The sequence below is a fragment of the Pristis pectinata genome, chromosome 32, assembly GCF_009764475.1.
Source record: "Pristis pectinata isolate sPriPec2 chromosome 32, sPriPec2.1.pri, whole genome shotgun sequence".
Lineage (NCBI taxonomy): Eukaryota > Metazoa > Chordata > Chondrichthyes > Rhinopristiformes > Pristidae > Pristis > Pristis pectinata.
In genome coordinates, this window is record NC_067436.1 from 17,985,240 (window position 1) to 18,010,761 (window position 25,522).

At 43.8% G+C, this 25,522-nt stretch overlaps 2 protein-coding genes across 5 annotated transcripts in view; one reads left to right on the forward strand and one right to left on the reverse strand.

The window, feature by feature from the left end:
• The first annotated feature begins 577 nt into the window (after nt 1-577).
• On the forward strand, nt 578-18,049 carry synm (synemin, intermediate filament protein). Of its 2 annotated transcripts, XM_052042698.1 has the most exons (5): nt 578-692; nt 1,961-2,834; nt 7,861-7,985; nt 13,326-13,393; nt 15,145-18,049. In XM_052042698.1, exons 2-5 carry the CDS (start codon nt 2,049-2,051, stop codon nt 18,042-18,044), a joined length of 3,879 nt encoding a protein of 1,292 aa, XP_051898658.1. In that variant the 5' UTR covers nt 578-692; nt 1,961-2,048; the 3' UTR covers nt 18,045-18,049. The 2 variants fall into 2 exon arrangements, with proteins under 2 accessions (XP_051898658.1, XP_051898657.1); XM_052042697.1 differs by lacking the exon at nt 578-692 and having other exon boundaries at nt 1,881-2,834.
• ttc23 (tetratricopeptide repeat domain 23) overlaps nt 5,774-25,522 on the reverse strand; it is a 62,854-nt gene continuing 43,105 nt past the window's right edge. For 2 of the 3 annotated variants that reach the window (XM_052042701.1, XM_052042699.1), the window contains one exon: nt 22,075-22,220. In XM_052042701.1, the coding sequence (XP_051898661.1) occupies nt 22,094-22,220 (127 nt within the window). In that variant the 3' untranslated portion in view covers nt 22,075-22,093. Of the gene's footprint in view, nt 5,832-22,074; nt 22,221-25,522 lie in introns of those variants that run through there. The other variant, XM_052042700.1, reaches the window with a different exon arrangement.

Below are 25,522 nucleotides of genomic sequence, written 5' to 3' on the forward strand. Positions count from 1 at the left end.
AAAGAGCCCCATTAGGCCTCGTAGATATAGATTTACCACCCTCTGGATGGAAAAAAAATTCTTCTGTCCTGCATGGCTGACCCCTTATATTGAGACTGATCCCTGGTTCTAGACACTCTAAACATGGTAGCTACAGGAATGATGGTTCCCCTAGCTGGTCCCATAACAATTTTGTCCATTTCAATGGGATCATCTCTCATTCCTCTAAACTTATGTACAGACCTAAAAACTGCTGAAATTCATTGCCCACTAGTATCTCTGGTATTCAAAATACCAGTTTGCAATAAACTTGGCTTGAGATGGAGGAAAGAATGGATGATGTAATTTTTTCCTTCATCACCACCCCTCAGCCTTGGTGTCAATGTCCTCTCCAGTCAGACGTAAGCTGAGAATCCGAGGAGTGGGTGGATATAGTCTCCAGTTAAATGTTGAAGCTATTTTTTTTGGGAAGCTTTAGGGATGATTTATCAGCTTGGTATGAATGTCTGGGGATAAAGACCCTGTGTGCCTTTGTATTTAAGTGCTCTGCTTGACTAAAAGCTTTGCATTTCTGTAGTGCTGTTCGCAGGCCTGTCAGGTTGTTCTAAAGCAATGTAAGGAATGTGGCAGCCACCTTGCCCACAGCTAACCCCCACGAACAGTGGTGTAATAATTATTTTCAGCCGGCACAGACTGACCACCCAGCAGTTCTGGTAAGTGGCAGAGGGATCAGTACCCTTGAGGGTTGGGGAGCTAAATAAAACAGCATTGCACTCACTGAGTACAGAGGAGTATAAAGTGAACAATTTTTAGTAAATAACGAATAATGAAGCAAGTGTTACTTGTATTACTTTGTTTCAGTATAGATTGAGCCCTATCCAATTATTTTGTTTCACTTCTTCTAAATTTTAAGGGAATATAAATGAAAGTTACTATTACAGACCATAGCTAAAATAGATGAATAAAAATAACAGAGTGAATGTGCATAGTCTTTTTCCCAGGGGAGGAAACTTAAAAACTAGAGTGCACAGGTTTAAGGTGGGAGGAGAAAGATTTAAAAGGGACCTGAGGGGGAACTTCTTCATGCAGAGGGTGGTGCATATATGGAATGAGCTGCCAGAGGAAGTGGCTGAGGCAGGTACAGTAACAATATAAAGACATTTGGATAAGTACAGGGATAGGAGGGATTTACAGGGATGTGGGACTAGCTTGATGGGCACCATGGTTGGCAGAGGCTGTTTCTGTGCTGTTTTACTCAATGACTCTAAAGATTTTTTACTTATAGTTTTCTTTAAGCACATAATTTCACTCAAAAATTACACATATTAAGCACAGAAAACAACATAAAGCCCAAAGCTTGAACTTGTGCCAGTGTGCTTTAGGTGCCTGGGCCAATTTTTAGTCTTGGTCTGTCATTTGATATTCACTGACGGCGGCTGAGTGATAAATATTTACCTGTACCCCATTACCAGAGAGAGCAGACCATTTAACATCACAGCCAAAAATCAGCACCTCCAACTGTGCAGCACACCCCCAGCTTAGAGTTTTGTACTTGGGTCTCTGAACAGGGAGTACTGAATGAGGGATGCAATTCTCCTCAAATCTTAGGCATCTGTTTGACAATTTGCTGGATAGTCTGTGTCAAAAAAAAAGTATTGAATCCTGCGCTCTGTCGTGGGTGCAAGATGCACTTGGGCATGTTATCCAGGCAGACCTCCAGACTGAAATTTCATTCAGGCAATTCCAGCATGTTTCCATTCTGCTGACAGGGTTAATATTACATTTCTGTCCACAAGAGGTCAGGACTGCAGTGGAGCCTGTCCGAGTTCCTAGTGAGTTAAAAGAGTTCCAATGACTCGTTGTCTGTACCGCCCCCTTTATAGCTGGGACCACCTGTCAGCACTGGAAGGGATAAGAGAGAGACATACGCACACACACACTCACTCACACAGATGGAAATCTGCCTCTCTCTTCATGACAGGATAAGGAGCTCGCACAGCACACAAGAGGTGTCTTCATCCTGAGTAAGAGATTCACACTGGGGGCCAGGACCAGCACAAGCCGACAAAATGTTTCCTTTCAGGTCCACAATTCTTCACGAAAAATCGCAGCTTCAGGAGCTCAACTCCCGGCTGGAGTCTTACCTTGCCGGGGTCCGAGAGCTGGAGAAAGAAAATGAAATGCTCAGTGTTGAGATCCAGCACCTGAGGAAGGCGGGGGGGTCTGAGGAAAGTCACGCCTCTGCGGATGAGATCCACAAGATGCGGTGGGAACTAGAAGAACTGGCGTTGGAGAAGGCAAGAGCTGAAATGCAACACCACAACCTGCAGCAAGAGATCCAGGAGCTGAGAAACTACTATGCCACTGAACAAATGCTTCACAAAAACATAAGGCAAGAGGTGAAGGCACATCAGAAGATGCTTCAACAGATTGAAGGCACCAACGCTTCTCTGGAGGGCATCATCTTCCAGCTGCAGGCAGAATATCAAACCCTGGAATCTCAACACGAGCAAGCCAAGTGGGAAGTCGGGGAAGAGGTGAGGAGAGCCAGACAGGTCCTTGTTACCCAGAGCTACCCCACCACCCGCTTGGACTTTGAAAACCATTCCCTTGCTTTTTCAGAAATCTGGCAGGAAAACTTTGAAGTCTGCAGAAATAAAATCGAGGAGCTTGAAGCTGCAGCGCAGCAAGAAAAAGAGAGAACAGAAGATTTAAACAGGGAGAATGTGCTTTTGATTGAGGAGATAGAAACCCTGAAGAAAGACCTTGAAGATCAGTTTATTCTCCAAAACCAAATGGAACAGGACTTCTTAACGTTTCAGCAGAAGCATGGCATGGACGTGGAGGAATACCAGGTGAGTGCGATCGGGAGAACTGCTCATTACTCTTCACTGTATGCATGTCAAAGGAATGGAGGTGGGTAGAGCTGTGTGATGCTGTAGTCACTCCCAGTCCACTTCTGTGGATACCTGAATATTGCTTTTCACAATCTCAGGATGTCCCAATGTACTTCACAGCCAGTGAAGTACTTCTGAGGCGCAGCCCCTGTTGTGAATGTGGGGAGTGTTGCAGCTGTTCTACGCACAGCAAGCTCCCACAAACAGCAATGGGATAATTTGATCCGTTACTAATGAGAGATAAATATCAGCTGGGGAACCAGGGTTAACTGTTCTTTAACGCTGCCATTGGATCTTTTATGTTTTCCTGAAAGGACATACAGGGTATAATAGTTAAACATCTCCTCCAAATGCCAGCACCTATGAGAGTGCAGCGGTCCCTCAGCACTGCGCAGGAGTGCCAGCCTAAGTTATGGGGTGGGACAAAACCTTTTGTCTCAGACTTGGTTCCACATCTGGAATTTTCATAGAGACGAACAGCACGGAAACAGGTCCTTTGGCCCACCGAGTCCGTGCCAACCAGCAACCATCCACTTACACTAATCCTACATTAATCCCATTATTTTATTCTCCCCACATTCACATCATCCTCCTCTGTCTCCTTACTGAAACGAGTCATCCCTGCCCTTGCCCCTGCCCCTGCCTCTGCCCCTGCCCCTGCAGCACAGTTCAGCGAGCACGGCAGGGGCCAGAAATCAAACACTACCTGCACTCTCCCACAATTTCTATTCAATTGCCCTTGGCACATGTGGTCTACAGCACTTCAATAAGGGAAAACCAAGAGGTGCACTTGATGTTGTAAAGCTTGAAAGTTGCTTGTGTAAAGTGTTTGTTCTGCAGTGTTGGATTTGCGCCCAGGAGACCCATCCTTGGTGCCCGTCTTCCCTGATGTTTACAGCTCGCTGTACACTTAGCAGTCAGTGCTGTCCACCTCTCCGGCTGCCTGGCGAGTGGGAATGGCTGCAAAGTATGTTTCTGCATTTCTCGCCTCTTACCTGAAAATGCTTCCCCCGTCTCTGCAGCTCTCTGCCAGCTGCCCACGTGGCCAGGCTTAATGCGTGAGCCTGGACACTGATTGTTGGCAGGTAGTGTGGCTGAAGGATGAGCAGGAGGGAAGAGAGTGGGTGGTGGTTCCCAAGCCATCATCCCCATCCTTCTGGGCAACTGAGACTGAACCAGACTGTTTGCAACATCAATGTCACATTTGAACACTTCCAAGCACAGCAGGTGTCTGTGACGTTCAGATCACATCACTAAAAGACCACTTCTTTGTGCTTCCAAAAACGATGCCCGACTCTATCCTGCCCTGGTCCACACACTGCTAAAACCCTCCGCTTTCTCTTGGTGTCTGCAGGCTCGGTATCCAACACACTTCTGGCCTGCTGCTACACAAGATCCAACCTCTCAAAACTCGAGGTTATCTGAAACTCTGCCATTCATGTCTTAACTCAAAGTCTCATCCACCCATCACCCCTCTGTCGACTGGCTCACAAGCTTCTGGTTAAGCAATAAAATCCTCATCCTTGTCTCCTCAGTTTCGTGGTTTCTCCCCTCCCTATCTCTATAATTCCTCTGACCCTCTTGAGGTCTTTGCCCTCCTCAACTCTGACCTCTTGACCATGCACAAATTTAATCACTCCTGCACTGGGGGCTGTGCCTCCTGCTTCCCAGGCTGAGTTATGGAATACCTCTCCACCTCTCCCTAATACCCATCTCCAACTCAGTTGTTCGTCATTTGTCCAAATACCTCTCCAGGTGGAACAGGGTCAATCTATCTGCATATTCCTACCATGAAACTGTGTTAAAGTTGCTAAAAAGACATTAATGTTGTTCAGGGGACTGGCAGAGAAACCATTGTCTACTGACATCCTTCGCTCAACATCCTAACTCAGTGGAGAGTTAGGCTGATTTCTGTTACACACTGGCCTGGTGCACAGAGGTTAATTGAAGCGCTGGCTGAAATTGGGCACCTTGGGAGAGACCAGGGTTTGGTCTGTGGGCTTACCTGGTCCACGTGGCTCAGAGCTACAAAGGCAGTGTTGTCACTGAGCTGAGGATCTCCTGCAAGTCAAAGGTAGATCAGTGGACTGGGATCCAGGTACGGCAGCTGCCTACTTTCAGGAACTTTACTTCCAATCCATCTCAGTTAGATTCATAGAATCATAGAAATGTAGAACACAGGAACATGCCCTTATGGCCCACCTCGCCCATGCTCACCATGATACCTGTCTGTGTTAATCCCATTTGCCCACATTAGGCCCATATCCCTCTATTCCTTTCATATCTAAGTACCTGTCTAAATGCCTTTTAAACATTGTAATATTTTCTGTCTTCACCACTTCCTCTAGCAGTTCATTCCAAATATTCACCACCACCTGTAGGGAAAAACTTGCCCCTCACATCTTCTTTAAATGTCTCCCCTCTCATCTGAAACCTGTGCCCACTAGTTATAGACTCCCCTGCCCTGAGAAAAAGGACTTGACTAACTATCCCATCTGGCTGAATTTATGAAGAAAATCTTCCTGATATCCATGTTAAATCTGTTGAGAAAATCCGAACCCTTTGTCGGATGGTACAGAATGAGGTAGCGCTGACTCTAACCTGCTCTGTAGATCCTTTACATTGTTGATAGGTTTACCCATTAGTGATATCCTCTCAGAATTCTTGTTTCTGATGCAGGGTTTCGACCCGAAACATCAACAATTCCTTTCCCTTCCCCACAGACGCTGCTCTGTTCCAGAGAGTTCCTCCAGCAGATTGTTTGTTGTGCTTGTTTGTACTCATTCACAGTGCAGTCCTCCGGCACCAGGGTCAGCAGTGTGTGTCCTGAACACTGCCTTCAGCAATAGCATTGCTCTGCTATTCCTGAGTGAAGTTTCAGCTCTGGGGTGGAATGTAAAAAGATGGAAACTAGAAATAGCAAATGGCGGAAACACCTGTCAGGTCAGGAAGCATCTGTGGAGAGAGAAACACATGTAACATTTCAGATCAAAATGCACAGCACTTTCTCTTTTTATTTCAGATTTCCAGCATCTGAAGTTTTTAATTTTCAATCACTGAAAAGATGGAAGAATGCTAAGTACATGTGTTAGATACCGAATAAGTCTTTTACCTAATCGCCCACAGGCAGTCAGAGTAACTCGAAGAGCCACTGAGACCAACTACTTGCTGGTATTTTACCTCGTTGGCCACTTGAGCTGTAGTTAGTTGGCTGTTATGATTTACAAAGGAGAGGGTGAGAGTATTTATGGTTGAAACTCTATCTCCTTGTTCACCAGAATGTCCCTGAAACAACAAAACGATGATCAGGTCATTATAATTTTGTTTGTTGGATCTTGCTGTGCACCGTGGTTGCTGTCTTTCCTACAACAATGACTGCAGGAAATGAGCTACCCTACAACTCCAAATGGCTCGGGTTCAATTCTCTTCCCGAGTGCACTCTGTGTGGAGTTTGCACTCCCTTCATGTGACCCAGGTGCTTCAATTTCCTCCCATACTCCAAAGACATGCTGGTTGGTAGGTTAATTGGCCACTGTAAATTGTCCCCAGTGTAGGTATGTGAAGGGTGTTTATGGGCATGTGTGAGGGGAAAATGGGTTACATGGAAATATGTGGAGCAATGGGATTGCTTTGAGGGCAAGTACAGATATAATGGGTTGAATAGCCTCCTATGTTGCAGGGAAATATAAGCAGCAATTACATTTTAAAAGTGTTTCATTGATTGTGAAGGGTTATTGAGATGTCCTGAGGTCATGAAAGGTGATGTATTAGTTTTCTTTTTGTCTTTATCCTGCTGCCACCAATTTGCATCAGGTAAACTGGACACAGCCAGGATTAAACTGGGGTTATTCCCACTGGCACAACGCTACCTACCCAGTCACTGGGGACACTGCTTTTAATTTAGAAAATGTTAATTGGGAATCTGCTTCCTTCACACTCTTTCATCTGTCTCAGTGAAGAATTGATGTGGGATGAGGCTCTTTGTCCTGTCCTGTGCAAGCCAACCCTTTGAAAGAGCAGTCGAGTTTCTCCCAGGCGCTCCTTTCACAACTCCCCGTTAGTTTTCACCCCATTTTCTTACTGAGGATCACTGTTTACTCTGCTTCCAGTGGTTTTTGAGGCAATGCATTTTGGAGCTCCTCGATTAAAAATGTTTCTTTCTCATTTCCTCTCTGGCTCTCCTGTTAATTAACTTGTATCCATGTCCCCCTGTGACCAACCCACCCATCAGTGGAGTACAGAGAAACAATTACCACCCTCATCCTTGATTAAATCTGGATGTGCTGAAGTTTCAATTCTTTGCCTCGTGGGGGTGGGGGAAGGAAAACAATGGGGGCTCAGTGAACGCTCTGTCCCTGTTATTTGTGAGGGGTGGGGACTTGGATTTCTCATGGATAACAAAAAGAACACGGATACCACTAAGGCTGTTGGTAATGACACCAAGGCTAAATGACATTCCGTAATCAACCACTCCTTGCATGTAACAACTTCTATGTAACTTTCAGCTTTAAGCTTCAGTTTCAACTTGTACATAAACTCTGTGATCCTGATCCTAATCCTGATCACAGCTCTGGCTCCAGCCACAAACCTACCACATTCCCAATTCCTGGTGTTCCTGAGCCCCAACCTCAAATACACAGATCAACGGATGATCCATCAGCAGATAATGAGGACTTGGTGTATATTCAAAGCTGAGCTAGCTGAATAGATTTTCAATCAGTAAGGAAATCAAGGGGAAAAGGCGGGAAGCAGACTTGAGGAGACATGGATCAGCCATGATTTTCCTGAATTGCGAAGCAGGCTCGAGGGGCCAAATGGCCTCCTCCTGCTCCCATTTCTTATGGATCTGACCATTTTTGCTGTAAGTACAATCCCAGCCTCTCTTGCCTTGTGCCCTATACCTGGTGCTGGATTAGATGGTGAATTATGAACTGCTGTACTTGTGCAACTGTTTAACTAACTTTGCCTTGGTTGTTGCATACAGAGGGAAATTGGTGTACTGGAGGATGAGAAGCAACATCTCGCATCAGCCATCGCTCTTAATCTCAAGGAGCAACAGAAGTTGATGCAGGTGAAGATGGGACTGAATCTCGAGCTTGCCACTTACAGGTACTGTTTCCATCTTTGACACAAAAAATTCTGCAGATGCTGGAATCTGGAGCAGTACACAAAAGTGCTGGAGGAACTCAGCGGGTCAGGCAGCATCCATGGAGGGACAGTCCAAATGGGCTACAGTCAACGTTTCAGGCCGAGACCCTTCATCAGGACTGGAAAGGAGGAGGGCAGAAGCCAGAATAAGAAGGTGGGGGTAGGGAGAGGAGCACACGCAGGCAGGTGATGGGTGAGATCAGGTGATGGCAAGTCCAGGTTTGTGTATTGCACTGTTTGACACTGCTTGACGCCTGACTGATCCACAATGAGCCTAACTTTAAAGTTAAACCAAACCAAATGCAAAGATGCCAAGATGCACAAAAATCAAAAAGCAACATTAGACTACCAGGTCTTTTAAAACTGAAGTTTGGAATTCAGCAGCCAGAGGGTGAGAGAGGTTGGGAACTCTCTCCTGCAAACAATAGAAATGTCCGGGGTCCACTTTCAATCCAAGATGGATAGATGTTTGTTAACCAAAGGTGTTGAGGGATGAGGGGTAAAAGCAGCTGTGTGGAGTTGGGTGACAGACCAGCCCTGATATCATTGAATGGAGGGACTCAGTGGTCTTCTCCTATTCCTATGATCACTAATGAGGCTGATAGAAGCTTCCTACAAATGGAGAATGAGGATCAAAGACCACAGTATGGAGAGAGAGAAGGAACCAGGTCAGGCCGTGAAATCAGGTGACATCACACTTCAGGCTTTAGACAAAGGAGTTATATAAACTGTCCAGCACAGAAATAGACCATTCAGACAACTCGTTTGTGCTGTTGTTTACGTTCAGCACTTTGGCACCCCCCCCCCCACCCCACCAAATCTATTCCCCCGTCTCCATCCATCTCCTTCTATTCCTTTCTCCCTGTGCATTTGTCCACTTTGCCCACTCCCAGAGGTAGTGAATCCCATACTCCCACTGCTGTCAGGGTCAAGGGGTCTCCCAATTTCCCCATTTGGACTTGACTACATTAATCATTACATTGATTTCAGTTCTTCAGCACTGCCAGCCTAGCACTGTTATTAAATAACCGTCCCTGCTGGATTGGTAACTGAATGAACAAAATGCTGATTGGAAATCGAGGGATTGCACCATTCTTTGAGAGTAAAGAATGAGACAGAAGGGCGTAGAGCAATGAGTTTCTGAAGAAGGAAGAGCAGAGAAGGAAGATGCTGTAATGGAATAAGGAGAAGTCACACTGGAAGCTAAGGGGTGTGGTGCTGGAGCTGTGATAAAGCTTGCTCATTAGATTACAACTTTTGCTTTTCCTACTGAAGTGATTCTGGGTTGACTGTAGCCCATTTGGAAGGTTCTGAATCAGAAAGGTGTGAGTTCAAAGCCTCCAAAAATCCAAGGCCTCCAGTGCTAGACATAAGCAGGACAAACTAGTTGGGTTGAATGCTCTCTTTCTGTGCTGGAGAGTTGATGTAACTTCTTTCTCTAAAACCCAAAGCTTGATGACCCCTGATGCTACAGTACAACTTGGATTGTCTTCCCCCTTCTGTCTCAGCACTGTAGGCCTTAATCTTCATTCTTCACGATGCATTGTAGGAGCTTGTTTGAGCCACGGCCACTCTCCTCCCTCAGCACCCCATCACACTGTTCTGAAGAGCAGGGAAGTTATCACCAACACCCCAGTCACTCATCTTTCCAAAACAGATTGCCTGCTCTTTATTGCTTTGAGTTTTTAGGGATATTGCTGCATGCAAATTAGCTTCTGCGATTCCCATACCACAGCAGTGACCACTTCAAAATTTACCTCACTGGTCAGAGGCATGAATGGTGATTGGTTTATTATTGTCACATGTACTGAGATACAGTGAAGAGCTTTTGTTTGCATGCCATCCAGTTTTTGAAGGCTCCACCGTCATTGGTAATTGGTAATTTGTTTATTATTGTCACATGTACTGAGGTACAGTGAAACATTTTGTTTGCATGCTGTCCATACAGATCATTCCATACATTAGTACTTCGAGGTAGTACAAAAAGGAAAAAAATATCAATGCAGAATATGGTGTTACAGTTACAGAGAATGTACAATGCAGGTAGACAAATAAAGTGCAAGGACCATGGCAAGGTAGATTGAGAGATCAAGGATTTATCTTTATCATATAAGAAGTCCGTTCAAGAGTCTTGTAACAGTGTGAAAGGAGCTGTCCTTGATCCTGGTGGTACATGTTCTCAAGCTTTTGTATCTTTGTGTGGTGCTACAGAAATGTACAGTACATCTTTCTCCATTTGGGAAGAAGTGATGTGCAGTGAGTCTCCTGTTGGGAAAGTATTATTTACTTGTGGATTGACTTGGGATTTAGAGAGAGCTAAACCAAGCATGTCCCAGGCAAGCACAGAAACAAATGCATTCAATATGATTTCATTAGAGCAGGACAAATAGAAAAGAAACAGATGGACTGGAGGAACATCTGAAAGAACACTGCCATCATCTCTGTATAAGCAGAGACGTTAGGAATCAGTAAATTACGAAGATAATTGTCTTCTTGCTCCGATGTCATATTTTATGTGTGGGAAACCATCACATAAACAGTGGTTTATTGGTGGATAAATCTTATAACAGAACTATAAAGATCATTAGTATGAAAGATGACTGGAACTTAATGGCTAAATGGAATTAAGGAGCCCTGAAATGGTCCACTGAGGTAACGTATTTGGCTACTTCCACATGTGACTACTACAAATGCAAGGTTCCCTTAGTATGGATTGAACATTGGAGGACGGAGTTTTTTCTTAATATGGGCAATTCCCTCTGAAATATTAGAATTGCATCAGTGCCAGTTGTTGCCCATTAACGGCCTGCTTGGTGCAGAAGGACTGCAAATCCAGCATTTTTCTTTGGGAACCTGACTTGCGAATCACTGCAGACTCACCGGAACAGTGTCTCCTCAATTTGTTGGCTGCAGAAATTTTATTTGGAATGTGGTTAAGCTGCCTCAGTCCTGCTGGGCTTGAGTCCAAAAAGCAGAGCAGCTTGTAACCAGACATCAAATACATGATCTTACTAGGGGGTGCAGCAGAGGTTTGTACCTTGAATGCAAAACAGGAGCATTTTTACTGAGTTAAGGATGAGTTGTTGGGGCAAATATTATATAAGGGATGACCTTTCTATTTGTCGTATTCTGTGCCTGATGAGGATAAGAAGGATTGGGTGGTTTTGTTACAGTCTGCAGCTTTATTTCTCACCCTAATTACAACTCCACTAAAATAAGTCCTGAGCTACCATTATATATTCCAAAAAAATCTCTGCCAATTGAACATTGTCCTTATTTACTTGGTAGACATAGAAGACCATTCAGCCCACCTTATCCATGCCAGCTCCCAGCAGAGCAATTCCATCAGTCTCATTTTGCTGTAACCCTGCAATTCTCTCTCACATGCCCCTCAGATCCTCTGATTCTTTGGCATTGAGGTACACTAAGGGGCAACTTGCAGCAACCACTTAGCACACCTGTATATGTTTGGAATGTGGGAGGAAATCCATACTGTCACAGGGAGAATGTATAAACTCCACACATAGAACAACCAAGGTCGGGATTGAACCCCGGTCGTTGGAACCGTGAGGCAGCAGCGCTACCTGCTGCACCACTATGCCACACATCAAGTTCAGGTTCAGCTCCTGGGGTAGAGAGACTGGCAGATCCCAGATTTGGTCTCTAATGATATTATCTTGACTGGGATGCTCCAATTTTCATTACTGTCTGGCTGGGGAGGGTCAAATGCACAGGGCTCCTGCTCACCATCCACTAACCACTCGGTTCAGTTATTTATCTTTCATGGAGAGTGGGGAACTTTAATTGTCTGGAATGATGTATGGAAGATGAAACTTTACTCTGTTAATTGTCAATATGTAATAAACACCAGCATGAAGCAGTTGGGCAGAATGGCAGTTTCTGACCTCTAATATCCTGTGTAGTGTTTCCAGCATTGAGGGGAAAAAACAAAAGTGGAATGGCCAGAAGTCCAATGTCCAAGATGGTGAATCTACAGTATAACCAACAATACTAGTGCTCCACCCAACTGCAAAATGCTGCATCAAAACTTTTGTCTTGGACATGGTTTCTGGTGACTTCATTCTTCCCTTCAGCAAATAGGTCAACCATTGTACTGAGATGTGCCAGCTCTTAGCAAACTCTTCCACTCTGAGTCCCGCACTAACAACACCCCAGTATTGTTTCGGAGAATGTTGCTCCAATTCCAACCCTTTTGAAATTCTGTTTGCCTTTGAAATATCAATCCAGCCAGTCGCACCAGCCAAATTACTTGGCTTTACAATACAGCTGTGAGTTCCAGGAATCTCTGAGTAACCTGACATTCCTGAACTCCGAAACTGATGGTATCCTGACTGAAGGCAGTTTATGGGAGAAAATGAATTAGCCAGTTTTCCTTTGAAGAGAATAATGTAATTTCCAAATATAGTCTCAACTACTGTTAATGCTGGCAGTAATGAATTTTTAAAAGTTACTGCATGAAGTTAAGTGATAGTTTAGTGCCCTGCATGGGGCTGGATTTAGGCTTTCGAGAACCAGATCATGGTAATAGTATGCCACCAATGATGGTGTGTTATGGATGGTGTGACACTGGTGATGGTGTGTTATGGATGGTGATGGTGTGCCACTGGTGATAGTTTCAGAGAGTCATAGAGCTTTACAGCATAGAAACAGGCCCTTTGGCCCAACTCATCCATGTTGCCAAGGTTGCTTAAGTGAGCTAGTCCTATTTGCATGCATTTGGCCCATATCCCTCTAAACCTTTCCCATCCATGTACCCGTCTAAATAATGTGTGACGCTATGGGTGACTGTGCTACAGGTGGGGATGTGATATGATTGGTGATGTGTTAGGAAAGATTATGATGTCGTGCTACATTTGGCTTTGGCTAAAAAAGCTAATACAAAAACAGTCATGAAACCTGACCACCATGCAGAATATTGGGCTCAGTATTTTAGCTGTTGATGCTCTCTGCAAAAGCCAACTTATTAAAAATGGTTACGTTAGGGCAAGGGAACATAATCCTTCATATTCATTTCTTCCTGGCCCAGAGCACAACAGGGAACTCTGTTTACATTCTGCTAAGGGCAGCTAACTTGCTTGGGATCCTTCCTATACAGGCAGTCCATTATCAGGAACAGCCAATATTGTCAGACCTGAGTGGTCTTATCTGAGATAAATGTGCTGTTTACCATGCCCAGTAGACTCCATGCCCAGGCACGACGTCTCACGATTACACTGTCTGGAATGAATGCACAGACCTATTGCACATCACCTTCACCTTCGTGATTACTTGTCTCTGCAGGGCCTTATTAGAAGCAGAACACAGGAAACAGCAGGAGATAGGAGAGCAGCTGTGGAAATCCAGGAAAGGTAAAACTGTTTATTTAATTGGGTTGATTGTTCAAACTCTGCTTTTTAGCTAAGCATGGTGGAAATTTCTAAATAATTTTTTTTCAGATTACCACCAGTAACTGATTTCAATCTGATCTGTAGTTTGCCACTAATTTCTCAATACTATTGGCTGGAGTGGTCCTGTTTGCTCAGTCCAGGCTGTTGGTGAGAACAGGTCTCAGGTTTGCATCTTGATCTGCTTTGAGTTATCTCCAATATGGCAGAAACAATTAGTCTTAGCACCTCAAGGCTAGGGAGGGATGTTGTTGATTGTGGGACTCTCAAATAACAAACAATCATGGAGGAACTGACTGACATCAACATTTGTTTGGGATCAACTTCCCCGGAGCATGGAAATCGAACTTATGGCCCACTGATCTATACAGCTTGGTGTGTTGTTGGCCTATGTCTTTTTTCCCCACATAATCCATAATGGCACCTCTTCATCCTCCTAGACCTCCAAACTTGACTATTCAAAGCTTTCCCTAACTTTGTGAGGTCACGTAGAACTTTGTTGTGTCCTAACCATTCCCAAGTTCTGCTCACTGATCTTCTTTGGCTCTCAATTAAGCAAAGTTTCAATTTTAATTGAGTCTCAATTCTTATCTTTATTTTTAAGCTCTTCTGTGGCCTCTCCCCTCGTAATCCCTGTAATCTCCAGTCCTATAGCATCCAGTGGAAGAGTGCGCTCCCCCAATATGGCCCTATTGATCATCCCTGCATTTAGTTGCTCCCCTATCGGGAGCCATTCCTTGCACTGCCAAGGCCCTAAGGTCAGAAGTTCATCTCCAAAGCTTTGTCCATCCCTCTCTTTCTTCCTTCCTCTTGGGAGCTGTGTCTTAATTGACATTTTTTTTATTTGATGCAATGTGAAGGTCCTTGGGTTGTCTTATGGAGTCATTGAGAGATGCAGCACAAAAATGGCCCAACAAGTCCAGGTTAACCATCTAATGCCCATTATCACACTAATCCCATTTTAACCCATTTTATTCTCCTCACATTCCCATCAACTTCCAGATTTGAACATTTACCTACACACTAGGGGCAATTTATTGTGGCCAATTAACTTACCAACCCCTCATTATTTTTGGTATGAGGGAGGAAAACCTCATGGTCATATGGAGAACATGCAAATACCACACAGAAAGAACCTGGGGTCAGGATTGTATCCAGGTCGCTGGAGATGAGAGTGGCTCTACTAGCTGCACCACTGTCATCCATTATAGAGCCATAGAACCATACAGCACAGAAGGAGGCCCTTCGGCCCAACTTGTCTGTGCTGACCAATGCACCAACCTGAGCTAGTCCTATCTGGCTGTGTTTGGCTCATATCCTTCTAAACCTTTCCTATCCATGAACCTGTCTAAATATCTTTTAAATGTTCTAATTGTACTCGCCTCTACCAATTCCTCTGGCAACTCATTCCATATACCCATCACCCTCTGTGTGGAAAAAGTTGCCCCTCAAGTCCCCTTTAAATCTTTCCGCTCTCACCTTAAACGCTCTTAGACTCTCCTATCCTGGGCAAAAGATTGTGACCAGCCACCTTTATCTACGCCCCTTATGGTTTTATAAACCTCTTTAACGTCATCCTTTACATTAGAGGTGCCACATTAATGCAAGTTTTGTTGTAATGTTTTCTCAACGGCTTGAAATGAAGAGTTCTTCCAGGATACCTTTGAATATAGAAATCAACTCCTGCATTAAGTGATGTGTTATTACTTCAACAGGTGCAGACACAAGATCACATAGATATAATGTTATGCCAGGTCTGACTCTTGACACTTTGGATGAGAAATTGTGGAAGCCAAGTAGGAAAGCTGTCCCCTCAACCTTCTGGAGAGATGCTGTGACAAGCAACAAAGGAATAACATCAACACCTATTCCATACCGTACATCTACAAGGACGATTAAAGGTTCTTTCTCAGATAAAGATCTCCTTTACACCGAGAAGTCTTCATTGGTTCAAAATGTAGATTCTTCAACAAGGTCAAGGAACACCTACAGAGGAGCAGCAGGATCTACATCTGTACCTCATGACCCATTCAGCACAATGAAGAAGCCTCAAGTTCAGCACAAAGTGCTTCCAAAAGAGGAGAATGAGAGTGGAGTGGTCTTACCAGGGCCAGAGAATGTTGTGGAAGTGGTCACCCACACATCCAGGATACATGCCACAGAGTCGGCTAGTGACAATGAAACTGGCATATCAGAGAATAAAGCCGAACCTCAGAGTTCAAGTGACTTGCCAACACCTATTAGTGAGATGGAATATCATGATGGTAATTTCAGGACCAGTCAATCTGCGGAAGAGGAGGAGTACAAAAGGCAATATCTAAAGGATGTGAGAGCCTTTGAGCCTGGTGCAAAACAGCTGGAATTCAAAGCAGACCTAAGTGAGATGGGGTCACTCATTAGCCCCGACAGCTACATCTCTACTGCCAACCATGAGGCAGATGCAGAAATAACATCACGGTATTTCCTCTCCGATAATATTATAGAAAAGAATGAGGAGGAACCTACAACAGAGTTGGTGCAAGAGATGCAGGTAAAAAGTTCACCAGAGTCAAGTGACAACAGAGGGATAACCCTCTCTGAGGAAGGGAGTTTGACAGATGATGTCAGAATCAGGGATGTCATTGAAACAGTCATAAAACCCACTGATCTGGGAAAAATGGTTTCACCAGAAGCTGCTATCACTTATCACATCGAGGAGAAGGAAGTGCTGGAAGATGGGACAACAAAACGAGAGATCGTCATTCAGTCAAGGAGTGAGAAGACTGTTGATGTGACAGACCAGGGCGCTCTTCAAGAAGTGCTGAATATGGACACCAAAAGTCCAGAGATGCAACTGAAAGGGGCTTTGGAGCATTTAACAGGGTCAGAGACGGGAAGTTTCATAGATGGACTGCTACACCTAGACATTAAGGGAAGCGAGACTCCAGGGAAAGTATCTGTAAACGTTGAGGTAAAGGAGCAGCTGTCCAAAGCTGATGACTTGCCTGCTCCAACAGTTGCAGCCCCATTGGATGCTGGAGCAGGGGAGGGTGCAGCCCCATTGGATGCTGGAGCAGGGGAGGGTGCAGCCCCATTGGATGCTGGAGCAGGGGAGGGTGCAGCCCCATTGGATGCTGGAGCAGGGGAGGGTGCAGCCCCATTGGATGCTGGAGCAGGGGAGGGTGCAGCCCCATTGGATGCTGGAGCAGGGGAGGGTGCAGCCCCATTGGATGCTGGAGCAGGGGAGGATGCAGCCCCATTGGATGTTGGAGCAGGGGAGAGTGATCTTGAAGGAACAAATGGCAAACATGAAGAAGTCTTAAATGTCACAATGTCTGCTGCGGACTTCAGGAGAACGATGCTATCAAGTTCCGAACCAGAGTCTCAGAAATTCCAGGAAAGGCCAACTAGCTTTTCTATGGATGAAACCGTGGAAGAAGTGGAAAAGGGCGAAGCAGAACTGTATGGAACAAATGAACAACAGGAGAGACCGCAAAACCTTTATGGTGATGAAGGCACAGAAAACATCGAACAGACCAAATTCACACTTCACGATTCCTTTGCAAAAGAACTCCGCTCGCCATGCATAATAGAAGAATCGATTAAGGTCCCACAGGGTGTTCAGGCATCTATTGTAAAACTACTGAAGGAGGAAACTGAAGATCCAGAACTTAAACTGAAAGGAGCTTTGGAGCAACTGAAAGGGGCTGTACCTGAAAATCTGAGAGAAGAGCTTTCACTACTCACTGGAGAAATCCAAGAAAGATCTGACAATGTATCTGTCAACATCAAGAACATCCAGCAATCTTCTCAGAGAGGTGTTGTCACTATAGAAGCTGAAGTGAATGTGTCGCAAAGCCTTGACCCAGAAGACTTCTTCTCAATGGAAAAGTACACTGAAGATGAACAGGATGTAGGTGAAATAGGCTCTGGACTAACATTTCTTAATAGCCAGCAGGAAATACAAAGGTTATTGAATGGGAAAGATCTTCAGATGGTTGAATCTTTAAATGATGATGGCAGAATTAAAGCAAATACTCAAGTTTTTAAAGAACAAAATATATTTTTTGAGCCCAGTGCAGGAGATGTGGAAGATGCTGAAGAATATTCATTTATTCAAGGCCACACAGGTTATCAGACTGGGTCAAGTGAAATGGAAGGTGATGTGTCTCATTGGTTGCAAAAGGACATAAGTAAAATGTATGGAGAAGAGTTCATTCACAAAGTTTCAGATCCCGTTGATTCATCGGGAACCCTTAACATGAATGTAAACAGAATTATGTCAATGCATGCCAGTGGAGGTGACAGTGAGGGAAGTATGTCTTTCATAACTCAGGAGGAAATCGCTGAAGGAACAGATGGAAAGGGACTGGATGACAATGTTTATTGTTATGAAGAATGGGAATCTGGAAGCAGAGGTGAGCTGGCTGTTACTGATGCAATTGAAGAGGGAGAACAACAGGCTTCTGATTCAGAACTAATGCAATACTCTACTTCTCCAAAGGTCCTGACTAACCGTAGGGTTGTCGTGTCTGAAAGCATCACACAAGTGGTTCATGGTGAACAAGACAATGGTGTTACATACCTTGATGAGGACCAGTTGGTTATCTTTTCTCAGTCTGATGATGAACCTTAAAAAGCTTGCAAAAGAACAGATTATGTTCTTTAACCTAGAACCTAGTTAACATAGACAAAAATTCAGGATCAGCACTACAGAGCAGACATTAGCCAGTCTCAATATAATGATATATTTTTTGCTTTGGTGATAAAAAGCTTGGAAGTTGCTTATCGAGCATATAACCATAGTATCCACATTTATTTTAAATGTGATTTCAGATTAACTGAGATCTCAACAATGTCATAGAAATCACTTCCAATGAGAAAATAATTATTAAGTAATAACCTTGCTGACGTGATACAAGTAGTTTTTACTGACTAACTTTTCAGGAGTAATGTCAGGGGCTAAGAAGAAATTACCACAATCCATGGGAAATGACTGACTGGTAGTAATGCTGGAGCAGTGACGTTGCAGTCACTTCTGAAGTTTCCACAGACTGTCTGCATACAGGCAGTTTCAATTAATAAGTTTCACAGTATATAAAAAATATTGCACAGTTAAGCTATGCTAAATTATGGTGCTGTGCAGCTTAATCTGAATTTTAGACTCCTCTGGACAGCTCACATTCAAAAATCTTTCCAGCACAAATATTAATATTACAGAAATAGAGATGCAGATGTTGGCTTTGTTACTGTAACAGGTAATTAAACATAAATAACTTTAAACCATCCATAAAAATTACTTTGGGCTGTTTCCCTTTTTTCTTTAATTACTATTTAGGCCATGTCCCCTGGTCTCTTATTCCCAGAAATATGGTGGAGGGAGAGAAGCTCAGTTTTCCCATGCCTCCTTTCTTGTGGGTTTGCAGTGTTTAGAATTTATTTTTATGTTTAGAAAAGATAAAATGAGTTTAGCCCTTGATATATGATTCTGCTCAGACACACACACATGAAACAGCTGAACACACGTGTGATGATTTTAATTTCCTGATTTCCTTTCTCTTTCTTCAAACCAGAGTGTGTTGGCCACAACTGCATGCAATCTATCAAATATAGAACAACTATTACTGGTTTGAGTAAAATTAGTATGAACATCAATAAGAAATCTACTCAGAGTTGAGACAATTATATTTTTTAATTAGTAATATGTTCACAGAATAGTCAGAGTGGGCATGTCAAGAATCTGGACTGAAAGTTGATGTTATGTAGAATAAGGAATGGGTAGGAGATGTTTCATGAAATGACCTAAACTGCTTTAATGGTTGAAATGAATAAACTAGCATTTCGACACAGCCATTCCTTGACTTATAAAAGGGATGCATTCCAGGAAAGCATTCAGTTAGGCAAAATTTCAGAATTTGAAAAGGCTTTTCAAAATGAAATGCAGATTTGGTATTTTGGTACAGTATATCATTGCGGGTAGGGAGTGGCATGCTAGTCGTTACAGCAAAAAATAGATTTGTACATTGTGGACATAAACCAGTTGATGGTAACATTGAAAATCTGTAAATTGAACATTTGCAAATGGAGGAATACCTGTAGAACCTGTCACAACCAAAGGCACACCGGTAGGGTTTACAGCCATGTAGTTGCTGCTGGAAGATAGGAAAGGTGGCAGCCAATGTGCCCACAGCAGACTCTGCAAGGGGTGACTGGTGCCTGTAGAAGCAGACTCTGCACAAGGCACAACATTTAAGGGAGGAAGAACTGAGGAAACTGACTAATTAAACCTTACTGAATAAGGGCTGCCATCAGTATTAATGACATATTTATCCTGGTGCATGTGCTGATATCAGAATGGAAAGCTTACAACTGTTTCCCTATCCGCACCTCTTACCCAGAATATGCCAGTGTTTGTGTGTTGTGCTGGTTATGTTAGAGTGAGTCGTTTATACCTGATATTAAGGTAAGTGGACCGCAGGTTAGTAGGTGTGTGGGGAAATAAGAAGTGCAGGCATACTAAAGTTTGCACAAATTACTAACAGTACTGGGGATGCCATAGTCTAAGATAAAGTTGCACTCTGCAGAAGATGATTAAGGCACGGGTAAGGAATGGTAATGGTTGAATTACATGTTATACTCTGGCTAAACATATACCACTTCACAGCTGCTTCCTGTATTCTTTTCTAAAATATTTTAATTTAGTAGTAAAACATTTCTTCAAATTCCGGAATCCTGTTTTTCTTTCATTCAAGTTGCTGCATTTTAAGCCAATATATTGGAATTGGCTAAGAGATTAAACCCTATGAATAGTCCAACATATCCAAGACTGTTGCAGTAGGGGCTTCCTCCCAGTGTAAGGCTCTGAAATAATTTTAGTCATATTTCCATAGTTGCCATAAAATGGCACTCTCACTCAATGGAAGAGGATTGTGGACGGGGCAGGAAGGAGGGTAACTGATTACTGCTGTACACACTAGAAGATATCAACTGGTGCAGTAGGCAGTCTCTGCTTCAGCAGAAGGCAACTCATGAAGTTACAACTGCAACAGCTTCACTCTATGACAAGGCTGTGACCCAGGGTGCGTTCAGAACACTGAAATTCCATGAGGGTTCTCCTAGCTTCCTGCCGTCGGGCAGAGGTTACAAGAATCTGAAATCCAAACCATTCTATTCCCAGTATCCAGCTGGTGAGGGAAAAGGATTAGAGTGGAACAAACAGCTTTAGCACTTTAAAAAAAGGTTTTGGAATAAAAAAATAAGCCTGCTTGAAAGATTACAAAAACAGTTCTTTCATCCAAGGGTTACACTCCAGTATAATGTTATGTTACTATGGAAACACTGGTTTCAAAACATTGCAGTCTTCAATTAAGTGCCCCAGCTGCTCCTGGTACCCATCCTTGAAATTTCCCACAGTGGCTGCACCATGGCACTTGTTGGACGTTGCTCACCTGAACTTGTGACAACATTATATTAACTTAAGGCAGATGGGTGGAAATTTTAGAGTATTCAATAACCCACAGCACAGTATATGTTCAACTGAACAGTCACAGACTAAGGTACAATATATTGCGATCCCCAACCACATGTACAACAATCATAAATTATATTTTACTAAACCAGAGAATGCAAAAAAAAGGGGTCAAATTAACATAAAAACTTGTTAAGAGATTAAGGATTCCAAAAAATTCCCAAGAAACTATACCCAGGTCAAAAGCTAAGGAAGTGAACTCAAGACATGGATGCACAGAACATGAAAAGCAAAACATTAATTCAGCAGGTTGTTAACATTCTTTAGCATCACACTTTGAAATGAAAAATAGGATTACATAACAACACTCAGTAATGTGTACAAAGGTAACAGCTGATAACGTTTTGCTTCTATGTAATTACCACTGCACTCCTTAAAGACAGTCTACCAGTGATTCACCTGAACTCCAACAGGGGACCTCCTGTGCAAAAGGACATCTGACTACATGAAAGCTGATTCTCGTCACAGGTCTGTTTGAGTATATAATTAAAATCCATTCCAAGCCTAATGCTTATAATATTTTCCACACTTGACCCAATCTGGAGGCACTTGCAGTAAAGTGGAACAAAAGTCTTGTCACACTGCACAGAGTTTGTCAGTGGTGAAGGACAGAGGACACATCCTGATCTGGATGAAGTACTAAGCTGGGCTGGTACAGTACAGCACAGCCCAACCCAACCTGAACCCAAGTGTTGTAGTAAAGTAGTGTAGTGTAGTGTGCCTGAGAGTCAGCACAGAGTTGGTGGCCGAAGGGCCTGTTTCTGTGCTGCATGATGCTGAGTATACACCTGACCTGACTCTATGGCTCCAGTTTATATTTATTTCAGTGCAAATCTTTAGCTCGTACACATAATAATAAAAAAAAAATAAAATCAAGATTTAAAAAATGTTTTAAAAAATTAAGAACATGTACAAGATCATAACAGGTAATAGAGTATATAGAAAGAAGTTGTTCAAATTACCAGATGGTTCGAGGACCAACAGACACACAGTCAAAGTGATGGACCAAAGCTACACAAGGCTGTGAGGAAAACCTTCACGATCTGTTCAAGTATCAATACACTGTGTTGGTTATGTATTTGCATTGAGAAATTGAGGTGGAGAGCCTTGGTACTGGCTAATACCCAGGCTGGGTGAGGCGAGAGTGATACATCAAGTCAGTTATATACATTTCCTTTGGTACCTCCTGAGATACTACGTTTTGGTAACACCGCGCAAAACAGAGGTCTCTGCTTTAAGTGATCTGTTCCAGTCCGCCCTTCTGCCAGTGCCAGTTCTGGAGACCTGTTGAAAATACCAACAACAAGTGCTTAATTAAACCTACTGAATGGGGGCCAAAAAACTAGGTCAGAGTGTCCCAAAACAATAATTTTGTTCTCTGTCCATTACCTGTATGCAGGTGCTGACTGGTGCTTATAGTTAATACCCAGCAATCCCCAGCCTCCTATGTGGCCACCCATTAGGTATGAGAGGCTGCTAGCAGGCAATTTTTCCTGGGGCGGAGACATCAACACCCCCAACATCTATTCATGCCCTCCTTCTGCAGGAACAACTGGGAGCAGGGACCCTGGTTAATTGTGAATCACCCAAGGAATTCAGAAGAAACTTCTTTATCCAGAGAGTGGTGGGAACATGGAATGCTCCATAGGGAGTGGTTGAGGCAAATAGTTTGGACATGTTTAAGGGAAGTCTGGACGAGCACATGAGGGAGCAGGGAATGGAGAGTTACAGGTAGACGTACAGGAGAAAAGACTAGAGGGGGCTGGAGTGGGGCATAAGTGCCAGCATGGACTGGTCTGGCTGAATGGCCTCTTTCTGTATTATATACCTTGCATAGTCCTATGACAGATGTCCCTCCCCATGAGGTGTATATTCTCTAGGGGTGTATAAAGTCATGAGGGGCATGGATAGAGTGAATGCACACAGTCTTTTTCCCAGGGTTGGGGAACCAAGAACTAGAGGGCATTGGTTTAAGGTGAGAGTGGAAAGATTTAATAGGAACTTGAGGGGCAACTTTTGTTCTCCGCAAAGGCTGGTATGTATGTAGAATGAGCCGCCTGAGGAAGTGGTTGAGTCAAGTACAATTACAACTTTTAAACAACAGTTGAACAGGTACTTGGATAGGAAAGGTTTAGAGGTTATGGGCCAAACACTGGCAAATGGGATTTGTTTGTATTGGCATTTTGGTTGCCATGGACCACTTGAGTCAAAGGGCCTGTTTCTGTGCTGTATGACTCTATTTAATCCCAGTTTTAGCACCCCTGTCATGAACAACACTGAGATTAGAGACCTAAATCTATGGATCACTAACAAGCAGTGACTTCACCACCTGAACAACCAAACACATCTGCAGCCTGTCCCATTCTCCTGTCAGTCCTATGTTGCTAACTATAGAACAATGGCAGCAGATATTGGGCCCAGTACAAGCAGGTGATTTCTCACTGGAATTGAGGTCACCAGGAAATAGCTTGGAAAAAATACCTCAGGTCTGAACCTCCCGGAAAAGTTCTGAACAAAAGCAGAATAAAAACTCCAGAGCCTTGGAAAACAGGAGCTCAGAGCAGTTCACACAGGAAACTCCAGAAATTCGGATATAAAATTTAAACTGGCACCCCAATGTGGCACTGAGGGAGTGCCGTCTTTTTGCTGAGATAGTAAGTTGAGGCATTGTCTACCCTCTCAGGCTACATAGCTATGGCAACCCTTCCACAACCCCCTGGAGCAATTCACTCAAAGTGTGTACCTCATAGAACAGTCCAGCACTGGACAGGCCATTCGGCCCACGATGTTGTGCTGATCTTGATGCCAATTTATACTAAATGTCCTCTTCCTGTGTATCATCCACATCCCTCCATTCCATTCATATTCATGTGTCTATCTAAAAGCCTCTTAAACTCCACCAAACTGCCTGCTTCCACTGCTACCCCTAGTAACCCAATCCAGGCAACTACCACTCTCTGCGTAAAAAACTTGCCCCTCACATCACTTTTAAACTTCCCCCCTCTAACCTTAAATGCATGTCCTCTGGAATTTGACCTTTCTACCCTGGATTCCTCCACTAGATCCAATCCAGTCTCATTGTTCCCAATCAACTGCACCTCCTAGCAGGGCAGATTAGGAGCATGAGCCCAGGCTGACTGCTCCTGAGCGTAGAGACTATAGACAGGCCCCCCAACCTCTCTCGATGAAGATCAGCTGATTTAGCACAGAACGGTCGAAAGAATTCTATGATTCGAATCCTCATGATTGGAGCCCAGAGAACAAGAGGGGCTGCAGCAACATGGGCAGAAAATTGGCTAAGTAACAGGAAACAAAATATCAAAAACCTGCAGATGCTGGAAATCTGAAATAAAAATGAAATGCTGGAAGTACTCAGCAAGTCAGGCAGCATCTGTGGAGAAAGTCAGTGAAATTGAAGTAGTTCTCTGACATGTGAAGATTTCAACCATGGAAATGGGTGGGGTGCTGGTCCGGCCTCTGTTCAAGGAAGGGCCCCCAGACCATCCTGGTGTGGGAAGGAGGTGTCGAGGGATTGGATGTCCATGGTGAAGGTGAGCAAGCTGGGGCCAGAGAACTGGAAAGTGTCAAATGGTGGAGGGCATCAGAGGTGTCAACAATGTAAATGTGAAGGGACAGAGTCAAAGTAGTTCTGATGAAGAGTCACTGACCTGAAACATTAACTCTGTTCTCTCTCTGTAGATGGTGCCTGACCTACTGAACACTTCTGGTACTTTCTGTCTTAATTTCAGGAAACAAAAAGTGAAAGGTTGTTTTTCAGAATGAAGTCTACAGTGGAGTTCTCCAGGGATTGGTTCCAGGATGATTCCCTTTCCTACCATATATTAAAGACCTGGACTTGGGTGTACGGGCCACTATTTCCAAATATTCAGATGACACAAAACTTAGAGGCTCAGTAAACTATGGTAATGGGGTTGGAAGTGATATCAACAGGATGGGTGGCCATTGAAACTTATTACTGAGAAATGTGAAATGTTATATGTTTGTGGGAAGAGGAAGAACAGGCAATGTAATCTAGAGGGTACAAGAGGACAGAGACCTGGGGATGAAGTGATAGGGTAGTTTGAGATAGTACTGGACAGGTCAAGAACAAAGGGATAAAGAATGATAGCAAAAGAATCAAAACTGACCTGAGGAAAACATTCCTTGGCAGAGTGATGGTCAGGGTCTAGAATGCTGTGGTAGGGGTGGGAGTACAGGCAGATTTGATGATAGTGTTCAAAGGGGAGATGGTAAGAATGAACTTGCAGTGCTTTGGGAGAGGGTGGGATGGCTCTCGGTGAATCACTATTGTAGAATATGGATGCAATGGGCTGAATGGCCTCCTTCCACGCTGTGCCCATCCTGTCAACCAGATTCAGACACTGAGGCCAGGGATCATACATTCACACTGGGTACCTTCCCCCACCATGCTGAGCTGTCAGATCTCAGCCATCATGGTGAGCAGGAATGGGTCACTACACCTTCTCACACCCAACTACAATGTGAGGGCGTGTACACCTGTTGTAATGACACCTAAGTATCCTGTTGACTTTAAAACCAACAACTTGCACTCTTAAAGCAGTAAA

Excerpts from the sequence above, each read along its gene's own strand:
- synm (XM_052042698.1), top strand. The coding sequence starts at position 2,049 with ATGTTTCCTTTCAGGTCCACAATTCTTCACGAAAAATCGCAGCTTCAG. Across the intron at positions 2,835-7,860 it reads TGGACGTGGAGGAATACCAG|AGGGAAATTGGTGTACTGGA; the intron begins GTGAGTGCGATC and ends TGTTGCATACAG. Across the intron at positions 13,394-15,144 it reads GCTGTGGAAATCCAGGAAAG|GTGCAGACACAAGATCACAT; the intron begins GTAAAACTGTTT and ends TTACTTCAACAG.